This window comes from Manacus vitellinus, unplaced genomic scaffold, assembly GCF_001715985.3.
Source record: "Manacus vitellinus isolate BGI_N305 unplaced genomic scaffold, ASM171598v3 scaffold_64_pilon, whole genome shotgun sequence".
Classification (NCBI taxonomy): Eukaryota; Metazoa; Chordata; class Aves; order Passeriformes; family Pipridae; genus Manacus; species Manacus vitellinus.
In genome coordinates, this window is record NW_021940718.1 from 2,559,682 (window position 1) to 2,570,517 (window position 10,836).

At 52.2% G+C, this 10,836-nt stretch overlaps 1 protein-coding gene and 1 long non-coding RNA gene across 2 annotated transcripts in view; both read right to left on the reverse strand.

Moving 5' to 3' along the window:
* Positions 1-5,738, reverse strand: part of LOC103758059 — an 8,638-nt gene extending 2,900 nt beyond the window's left edge. Inside the window, exons 1-3 of the mRNA XM_029963890.1 lie at positions 5,615-5,738; positions 3,665-3,804; positions 2,579-2,837 (exon numbers count right to left, since the gene is read on the reverse strand). Coding sequence (XP_029819750.1) covers positions 2,579-2,837; positions 3,665-3,804; positions 5,615-5,738 — 523 coding nt within the window. The remainder of the gene's footprint in view (positions 1-2,578; positions 2,838-3,664; positions 3,805-5,614) is intronic.
* Positions 5,739-7,432: 1,694 nt separating this feature from the next.
* On the reverse strand, positions 7,433-8,896 carry LOC108641482. Its single transcript, XR_001922019.1, has 4 exons — positions 8,879-8,896; positions 8,527-8,611; positions 8,196-8,237; positions 7,433-7,863 (listed from the first exon to the last, which is right to left on the reverse strand). It is a non-coding gene; the product is annotated as an uncharacterized LOC108641482 (long non-coding RNA).
* Positions 8,897-10,836: the final 1,940 nt, after the last annotated feature.

Consider the following 10,836-nt stretch of genomic DNA (forward strand, 5'->3'; position numbering starts at 1 on the left):
AGGGAAGGGAAGGGAAGGGAAGGGAAGGGAAGGGAAGGGAAGGGAAGGGAAGGGAAGGGAAGGGAAGGGAAGGGAAGGGAAGGCAGAGGATGGCCCCAATTCTGGGGGTGTGGGATGGAGGAAGGCTGGTAGCAGAGGGCAGGAAGGGGGAGGCAGGTGATGGCCCCAGCTCTGGGGGCACAAGACCAAGTCCTGCTTTGCCTTTTCTTTCCCTGTTCAAGCTTTAAGCCAGTGAAAAATTCCAGGGCACAAAGCAGCTCTGTTTGGATTTGACATTCCCAGCCTGACTGCAGAGAGGGTGGGGAGGTTTTGGGTGGGCACAGTCACATCCTTGCTGCTGTGTCACTGCCAAGCTGGGACCTGTGGCAGGTCCTGATGGCCAAGCAGGGGCTCAGCAACTGGAGAGGAGGGACAGGGGCTCCTCCAGCAGTAACTATGTCCAGCTGGAAGGGCAGAGGCACAAATCCAGGCAAATTGTCCTGCCTGGATCAGTTTGAGCACTGTTTCTTTCTGCACAGAAAGAAACAGTTTATCTGCTAAATCTCCAGGCTTATCTCTCCTCACCAAGTAAATTAGGGTTAAAATCTCCATTGCATGAGCTAGAGGAGGGGGAGAAGGCTGCTGAGCTGAACTGATGGTTAACTGGGTTTGTGCTCTAACTAGGACCTGGTCCTGCCCTGTCCCAGCCCTTGGGTGTGTGTCCTTCAGGGTTTGTTTTTGGCTCCTGGTTTTGAACGGGTTGAGAGTTTCCTGCCCCCTCCCAGCTACTTCAGCAGCTGCTGGAGGAGATTTCTTTGTTCCAGGATGGAGCTGCTTTTTCGGGGAGGGAAAAGTGATTTCTGATAGCAATGGTCTTTGGGATGCCTTAAGAACGGGACACAGAATGACAACAGATTTTTGGAAGTCAGTATTTCTGGGTGAGATTTTAACGTCCTTCTCCAGCCTCCCTCTCCCCCTCCACCCCATTTCTCTTTACCATTTCCGGTCTTTACAACGACACTGAAAGTGTCAGCCTGATCTTGGAGGAGAAAATCCAGAAGGAAAGTGCAGGGACCTGCCCTAGGGCAGAGGCAAAGCTGCCGTCGAGTTCACATTTGCCAGCCCTGAGCCGTTATCGCTGAATGAGACTCCCCCCTCCCTGCTCCATGAGCCCCCGCGGGGCAATAGCATCGTCCAGCATCATCCACTCTCACGTCTGGGAAGTAAATGCTGATTCTCCCACCTCTGGAAGAAACCACTTCACGCTGCCTAATTGCCTTTTCCACTTGCAGCTGGATAACCAAGCAGCTGCTGCTGCCTGGGCAGACCCAGGCTATAAGTACCTGAAGGGAAGTTCTAGCCAGGGGGGGGTTGGTCTCTTCTCTCAGGCACTCAGCAATAGGACAAGGGGGGCACGGGCTTAAGCTCCGCCAGGGGAAATTTAAGTTGGATATCAGGAGAAAATTCTTTACAGAGAGAGTGATCAGGCATTGGAATGGGTTGCCCAGAGAGGTGGTGGATTCACCATCCCTGGAGATTTTTAAACGCAGATTGGACGTGTGGCACTGAGTGCCATGATCTAGTAAATGGACTGGATTTGGACCAAGGGTTGGACTCGATGATCTCGGAGGTCTTTTCCAACCCAATCGATTCTATGATTCTATGATTCTGTGACCCGCAGGAGGGGACCCGGCCCCAGGCAGAGCCCTCGGGGGGGCTCCGCCGCCCACCCCCAGCCCCTCCACCTCACAGGGCGATGGAATGAATTCCCAGACCCCTGCTCGGCTCTCCAAGTCCCTTCAGGGTTCCCGCGGTCTCTGTCCCTCTCTAGTGGTGGAGGCACAGCCCTGCCACAGCCGCTGCCGGGAGGTTTGAACGGGACGGGCTTAGAAGCAGAAATACCAAAAAAATGACATCAGCGAATTCCAGGAGAATGGAATTTGTCCAACAGTTGCGGAAAATCACTTCAACGCGACTTTCCATTCTGATAAAATACGATCAGTTCGTGTCCACTGAAGTGTCTTGGGTTATTTTATGAGTGAACTCACCAGCCAGCTCCCCAGTTCACAATGAACCAGTTCAGCTTTATCCCAGTGGGAGGTTTTGACCCCATCTGGAATGATTTCGTTTGGAGTTTCCATTTCTGAGCGATTTTTGAACCATCAGTGTAGTTCACTGGTGCTGGAAGGGTGCTTCAGACTGTCGGGAAGGAAACTCCATTTTCCAGGGGTCTGTTTCCAGCAGAGATTTCATCATCACGTTGGTTTCCTTGCTTTGAGTGGGAGGGTTGGAGTGGAGACCCTCGAGTTCCCCCCAGCCTGGGGGGAGGCTCTCTGGCTAGAGGACACTTTCCTGTACACAGGGTGGTTGTATTCCCCTCCTCACCCCAGACACGGGGCAGAGAATCACCTCTGTGCCTGCAGAGCTGCACTGTAAGGGCCCAGCAACAGGAAACCCAAACCACAATCCCAATCCCCACAGAGGCAGAGGCTGCAGCCCAGGCCCTGAGCCCAGCCATCGGTGCTGGTCCCACAGGAGGGCTCATCCCCACATTCCCAGAGGGAGGGAGGGAGGGAGGGGAGCTCTCCCCCGTTCATACCTGCACTGTAGGCTGGATCGGAGCATTTCCCCACGTCGACCGTGACCTCCCAGGGAGAGTCTGGGAAGAAGGTTTTCAGCGCCGGGAGCCGCAGACATTCCTCGGGGCAGGTGCTGCAGTGGCATCCATCGACCACCTCCACCTCCCGAGCGCCCTGCAGGAGCAGGAGCCGCTCCACGTGCAGCCGGGCCGGCTCGCAGCACGACCCCGCGGGGCACGAACGGGGCGCTCCCGGCCACGGCACCTCGGGGCGCCGGACCTGCAGGGCCGGGGGACACAGAGAACAACCTCCAGCATCAGCTCCCCGACACAGCACACCCCCCCCCCGACCTGGAGCTGGCTCAGCGTTTACCCCTCTCTCTCTCTCCCTACCTGCCTGGAGGATGCTGCACCAGCAGTGTCAGGGTGTTCACGGCAGTGGGACAAATGGTAACGAGATTTTTCATGGGAGCACCCACAGAGCTTGTTTCAGTCCCTCTCCAGGGTCTGTTATGCTGGTGGAGATGGGACTTTAGGCAATGTCAGCTCTCCTGGGACAAGGAGAGCACCACAGCCCATGCACAGCCATGGCCCTAAATGCACAGGCTCCTTTGAGTCCCTCCTGGGAGTGACACGTGGCACAATGATATGGGAATGACACAAGCATCTCCACGGCAAGGTGTTCATAATGAAATCACATGTCCTGCCATTTTTGCACAAAGAGGCAGGAAAAGGCCTCTGACCCCTGCAGATGTGGGACAGTGGCTCTCAGGTACAGAAGTGGCTGAAAGAGCTGCTCTGGCTGCTGTGCTGGGGTGGCCAGGAATGCACTTGGATGCTGCCTGGGGCCAGCTGGGCCCCTTGGCTGAGCCACAGCCCTTCCTCTGCCCGAGGTATCCAGCACTGCTGGAGCAATTTCAACTTTCTCACCTGCACAGGCCACTGCTTGTGGCCAGGGGAGGATGAGAGGCTCAATGACAGGTATTTCAGAAGCCAAAAAACAGGTGTTTTTTAAAAAAAATGACAAAACCACAACCCCAGACACCAGCACATGACCCTCACCCACCCCCAAGAGCTCCTGCAGGGACACAAACACGCTGTTCTCACCTTCTTGCTCCTTAGGAAGTCGAGCATGGAGGAGTACCTGAAGAGCCCTGGGAGGCCGGGGTGGAGGGGGCTGATCCGCTGGGAGGGGCAGCTGGAGCGGCACTTCCCGACGTCCACGCTGACGGGACTGCCGGAGACATCTGAGGAACAGGAGCCTCCAGAGGGTCACCACTGACTCCTCACCCTAACCCTAACCCTAACCCTAACACTAACCCTAACCCACCCATCCCCTGAGGTGCTGGGGAGGCCCAAGCTCAGAGAAGGGCCGAGCACCACACAGACACTAACACAAAGACATGACCCACTCCTGGGAATTCTCCCTGAGACAGAGAGATTCCCTCAGCCTGAGCACAGGTGGGAATTCACTGCAGTCACAGTGTTTGCAGACCAGAGGAAAACATCTCCTATTAGACTGGTCAGTGGACAAAGACTAAAGCTAACAAAACTAAAATGTCACTAGGAAACCACAGGTTTTACTTTCTGTGGTGAGAACATGAGGGATGGGGTGAGAACAAGTGAATACATTGATTATTAAAGGGAAAAGGGAATGCTCAGCCATACTAAAAGGCTTACTAACGTAAATCCTTGTTTCATCAGATAACAGGGAAGGAAACTGGTATTAAAAGTGCCCGTCGGTAAGTCCAACACCACTGTAAAACATTTGCTTTAACCTGCTGGAGTCACAGACCCAGTGTGTGCTGCAAAACTTTAAGTTTTGCACTGATTTAAAAACTGGTTTTCAGTGTCCCCAGCACTGGCTCCGGGGCACCAGGAAACAGGAAGGGACATTTGAAGTCACACTCGGGGTACAGCTGCTGCTGCCTGAGGGTTCCTTTGCCCAGGGAAGGAATGAGCAACAAGCCAGGCAGCAATTCCCATCTTATCAGCCATTCCAGCAGTGATGCCTGTGGATGCTCTTCACCCACAGCAGGGTGCAGACAGCTGGGCACTTGGCAAAGCACACTGTACCAGCTGAAGACACAGTTAACCCCTGCTCTCCCTGCCCTGCTGCCATACAAGCTGTGCTTATTATTTTTAGGCCGATATTTTATCAATTTTTTGCTATTTCCATCATTATTTGCTCATCTGAAGTTGTTGCCTCTGGAGCTGACAAGCTGTCACTGCCTGTGACAGCTCTTAATTTGGATATGGTAATTTTATCATTCCTACTGTACACAAGAACCTGGTATTTGGCAAACACTAAACGTTAAATTTGTACAAGTGCACTGAAAAACCCCAGGAAAACTCAGATTCTCAAGCCATTTTCACAGTTCAAGCTCATTTCATGTGGTCTTACAGCCACTGCAAGGGGAACTGGGGACAGGCTGCTCCTGAAGGCCTCAGACTTTTTGCCTGGTGAACAAATGCAGCTACTTTCAGCTTCCTCAACTTTCTCAGGACAGCCTGTTGTCCTGCTGACAGCCCTTTCCACATCAATCCTGGGAAGGAAAAGTCTGCAGTAGTCCTGAACTTACGCAGCAATAAACAAGCAAACAGGGAATTCAAACACAGAATCAACCACACTGCAGCACAGGTCCAGGGAACTGAGCTCCTTCACACAGATGGACAGACCCAGGGGCCAGGCTACTCACCAGTTCCTGTGCTACAGAAGATGTTTTAAGTGTTAGATTATCTGGGCAACAGGTCCCCAGCACATGTCTGGCCTCAATCCCCTGAGGGAAAAGTCACTTGGAAAATTTCAGCATAAACAGCCAAGAGATGGGCAGGACATGAGTGGGGAAGCATCAAGGATCCCAGTTTCTTGCAGGTGAACTCAGAGCAGCTGTGGCTGCCCCATCCCTGGAAGTGTCCAAGGCCAGGCTGGACGGGGCTTGGAGCAACCTGGGCTAGTGGAAGGTGTCCCTGCCCACGGCAGGGTTGGAACGAGATGGGGTTCAAGGTCCCTTCCAATCCAAAGCACTCTTGGATTCTGTGATTCTGTGAACTCACCATGCCCAACGTGGAGGAAATGGCTCTGCCTCCTGCAGCAGCCCCTCTCTGCAAACAGGTTCCTTTGCTCCTCTGCTCTGCCCACAGCTCCGGTGCCTGCGGTCACAAACCCCGAGCTCAGCATCACCCCGGTTACAACTCCCCACCTTTCCTGCCCGAGCTGGGAGAAGGCACTGAGTGCCCATCCACCCACCATCCTGAACCAAACAGCTCCAGCATGAGGAACAGATTTAGTTATAGATGGACATGACACATCTGGCAGCTCAACCCTGACTGGTTGGGCTGAACCCCCTGTTTAGTTGCTCCAAGTGCTCTGTTTGGCACTGTTTGTCTCAGGACATCAGTCCCCTGCTCTCTTCTACTTTCACATTACTGCAAGGTGAGCTCAGTAAGGAGTTGCCTCCCACAGCACAAAGCACTAAACCCTCCCCAGATTCCCCTGACACAAACTCCAAACTGTTTGCCCAGTGCAGGCAGCCCATGCCCAGTCCCACACCACCCCCCCTCTGCTCTCCCCTGCCAGAGGTCAAAGCAGTGCCAAGGACAAAGAGAAGGAAAAAGGAACTTACTGGCAAAGACAGGAGCCTGCAAGAGCCCTGCAAGGAAGAGCACAGCTCGTGGGTCCTGCATGCTGCACCCTGGGAAGCACAGGAAGGTCTCCAGTACCTCTGACACTTATACCTGCCCTCCCTGGCAGGTGAGAAGGTGAACAGCTCTGAGCCAAATGGACTTGCATATCCCAGCAAATGTCCCCAGATTGTGATCTGAACAAACACCTCAGCGGCCTGGGCGACGAGCACCCCTCACCCATGATCAGGACCACACTCCCAGCTGGGATGACCAGGCTGGGATCAGGCTCCCAGCAAAACTTCAAAGTGCTTCTTGAGAGCCACTGGATTTGCTGCCAGCCTGGAGAAGCTCCCTTGGGGGTCTTTGTTGTTACCACCACTTCCAAACTAATTAAGTTTGTGGCGACTGGGAGCCGCTCTCAAATCCTCTCACTTGAAAGGAACATGCATCCTTCATCCTCCCTCATCCCATTCAATGGTTTTATCTGGGGACAACCCTCCTCTGCCCCTCCCTTCACCAAATGGAGTCAGAGCTGGTGCTTGGACAAAGGACTCCCCACATCAGCACTGGCAGAGTGTTTCCCACAGCCACGAGGAGCTGCCTGGGGCTCCAGTTGTGTCTGTGGTCAGTGGGACTGAGCCCTGCAACCAGGAGGAGGCATCTCTCTTCCTAGCTGCTAAATCCATGTAGGAAAGCACCAGTTAAGTCCAAGTAGGAAGGCACTAGAGCCCTGGAAGCAGGCACTGCTGGCACCCCTGTGCTGTCAGGGACTCTCTGAGATGTCTGATGGATCTGGCCGAGGGCAGCAGATTCCTGAATACAGGATGCACGAGGCTCCTCATGCATCCTCGGGATCTCCACACCCACTTGGCCAAGGGCACGTGGCAGGGGACAGATCCTGCTCCCAGGGAAAATGGTTTTGCCAGACTGAGGAGTGAGAGCACACAAGTAACACATCGGATACTGCTCTGGCATTCAAAATGGGGGTCTAGGGGCTGGGTTTTTCCTGGCTACAGTCACTTGCAGGTGCAGCAATCACAGACACAGAAGCTGCACAGCCCCCAGAACAAGCTGAGTCTCCTTGGAGCTCATCCCCAGTTCCTGGAGGCCAGCTGGGCTCCTCTGGGACAGATGCCTCGAGGAAACAATTAGCAAAACCAAAGTGCATCCTGCCAAAAACACACCATTTACCACCAGGCTACAGGAACCTCATCCCCTCCAGCCCAGCCCAGAAATCAGCACAGATGCTCAACAACAACAAAAAAATAAAAATTTAATTGTGTTAAGAGACAAACATATATAACAAAACCCACATTTCCATTAAAAAAAATTCCCTGTGCCTGGGCACCTGAGCTGAGCCACTCTCTGCTCACAGCTCTGTGGTGCTGCAGAGCACCCAGAGAGACCAGAACAGAGTAACTGCTGTGTAACCTGGCCAGAACAGAGAGCAGCTGCAGGGCAGGGGGAAGTGACATACAAAATAGTTATGGAAAAATATGCATTTTAAATAAAGAGCTTACAATAACTTCAACTTTATACAAAATATCATGGTTGCCATTTCAGTGTTTCAATTCCAGGAATCATTTTTGAACTCTCAGCATCCTGTTTTCCATCTCACACCATCTCTGCAGTCTCTTTCTCCAGGGAGTTCAATCTCTGTTCAGCTCAGTCCAAAGTACCTGAAAATGAAAAAACACATTACAGTCTCAGGGATCAGAAGTTCAGTTCTGTGAACAAATGAAACCTGTTTACAAGCTGCCAAAGCAACATGCAGTAACCCTAAAGTTTAAGCAAACCACACATGAGTAAGCCCAAACTCAGACAAAAAGTATTGCATGTGCCTCAGGGCCCACTTGAGCTGTTCCACTGCTCAGAGGGGCACAACAACCTACACTATGTGAATTACTGAAGATGTGGACAAAGAGAGCTTTGCAAATGATTCAGTTCTTTCTCTCCCACAGTGGTGACCATAAAAAACACTGAAACCAAGTGAAACCAAGTAGAAACTCACCTTCCAAAAAAGCAAATTCGTCGATAGCTTCAATGGCATTATCTGCAAAGCAAATTGAGAACAATTACCATAGATAAACCACCCCCTTATTTGCATCTAACAGCAGCATCTGAAATTACATCACAGCAGAGTGACCAACTTCAAAAAGGTTTACTTGTTTTAGAGCTGGTGTGTGAAATTATTAGTGTACTATTTAGCATAAGAGAAGTTTTTCTCTCCCATCTTCAGAGAAAGAAAGAGAAGCACCTACGGTTATTTCAGCACTCTGGGACAGGTGGAAAAATCCCAGTAACCCAGAGGTTTAAGGCCAGCACAGAACATGCTCTCATACCAAGGTCTTTTCTCTGCAGAGTTTTCCTTTTTCCTTGCTGGGCGTACACATAAGCATCTTTGGCTATGGTTTCAACAAACAGCTCCTGCAAGACAAAACCAGGACAGTTTCACACAGGTGACGGGAGAGGGGAGAGAGAATATTCTGAGGAAAGGAAAGGTCCTACAAGACCTCAGGATGAAACCAGAATCTCCATTTTAACATTTCGCCTTCCCAGTAAACGGCTCTGAAAATAGGAAAGGGAATGGTTGCACAGTAAGGAGGAGAGGCAGGAGAAGCAACAAGGGAGAAGGCCGGGAGTGTGATGGGTCCTCTGAAAACATCTGCTACACACCAGTGGCTCCCTGGGTACCTTCTGAAGGGGGAAAGGTGTCCTGTGCTCAGGGGATGAATCACCTCGAAGATCGCCGAGTCCAAGCACCACCACCGTGTTCCCCACCAGACCGTGACCTCAAGTGCCACATCCATTCGGCTGCTAAATCCCCCCCGGGATGGTGACTCCACCGCCGCCCTGGGCGGCACAACCCCCTCCATAAAGGAATTTCCCTAATATCCAATCCAATCCTCCCCTGGCACAGCTGGAGGCTGTTTCCCCTTGTTCTATCCCTTGTTCCCTGGGAGCAGAGCCCGAGCCCCCCCCAGCTCCCCCCTCCTGTCAGGGAGTTGGAGAGGGTTTTAGATTTTGGTCTCTGCATGTCTTTAACAGCAGTGCAGGGTTGGTTTCTGCAGGGTTTGCTCTGCAGTTCTCCCTCTCACACCCTGCTCACATTCCATGGGCAGCAGCACAGTCGTGAGGACCCCAAGCCGAGGGGCAGCCTCAGCTCCAGGTTGGTTCAGGGTGAACCCAAGTGCCTTCCATTCCTGCCCTGCCCCAGTTTGAAGCCCAGGTAACCCTGGGCCCGAGAGGGAGCACCATTTCCTGGGAATATCAGTCTTTCCAAGCATCTCTTCTAATTAATTAGGTTTCACTCCCATCCCCGCATCGTCTGCCTAACAAACTATTTCTGGTGCTGCAGAGCTCTGGGGGCTCGGGATTGCTGATGGAGGGGTTGTGAAATGAGAATTGGCTGAGAGGGGCTGTTTCCTGCAGTGGAAAACCGAGCTCCTCCATGGAGACAGAGCCCTGGGAACTACAAACTGGGTGAGTCACTGCTGCTTCCCAGCTCGGGGGGAATTGGGCTGAGTGTTCAGAAGTGTCAGGATTTTTTTATGCTTTTTTTTTTTAAAAAATAATTTAATTTAATTTAATTTTATCTTATTTTATTTTAGTCCAGTAGGAAGGTGGAGATGCCCAAGCTGTGCTGGATCAGAGCAAGAGATGACACTTTGCAGCAGGAGCCAGCATTTCCTCCCTCTCCTGCCCTTGAACAGTTACACTTGCAGGAGGAGAGAAGCCTCCAGGTGTGAGTGCAAGTGGAGGGATTGTTCTTTGGCAGGTGTACTTTGGGTGAGGTGGTTGTGCAAGAAGAGAAGCCCCTGTGTGGCTCTGGTGGCTCTGTTCAGTCTGAGGGCTGTGCCAGAGCTGCAGATCCACCAGGAGATCAGTTGTGGACAGTTTGGGATGGGTGGTCCCCATCCCTGTGGGGAGATATCCACTTTATCCAGCATGCCCTAAGGAGGGATTTCTCAGTGATAAAGAGCTCTGGGTAATGAAGTCTAAACAAACACCATCTTTCTAATAGAGTTTTTGTTTGACCAATGTGGCAGAAAATCTTTTCTACCCACCCCGGTGGTGGGGACACCTTTGGAATGGGAAACGTTGCCTCGTGGAGCAGACAGGTACAGACAGGTACGGCCTTGTCACTGCTTCTCTGAGGGGTTTGACTGCTGGAAAAGGCCATTTTCTTCTTCTCATGTGAGTGTCCCACCTGTGGGGGCATGGGCAGAGCTTCTCCCAGCCCAGAGCATCCTGGGATCCAGCGGCAGGGAGTGGGTTGGTGGGGTGGGATGGTGTCTGGTGGCCGTGGTCCTTCTGGCTTCCCATCCACCATCCGGTGGCAGAAAGAGCAAAACCCCCTCGTGCCTGAGAAATGCTCCCAGTGCAGAGACTGGCTGTGGAAAATCGGTGTTAGGTGGGGCTGCGGCGTCTGAATCGCCGCCCTTAGTTTATGAAAATTATAATTATTTTGATTTTTGTCCACAGACAGCTTGAAATGTTGCAAAACTCTGCAGGTGCTCTCCCGTTATAACAAAACCCCAGAACAGATGGTGCAAGGTACCAGGCCAGCTCAAGGGATTAAAGCAAGGCTTTTGAAATTTAAAATTAAAGCTGGGTGATCTTGGGAAAATGTACCTGCCAAACGAGCTTGC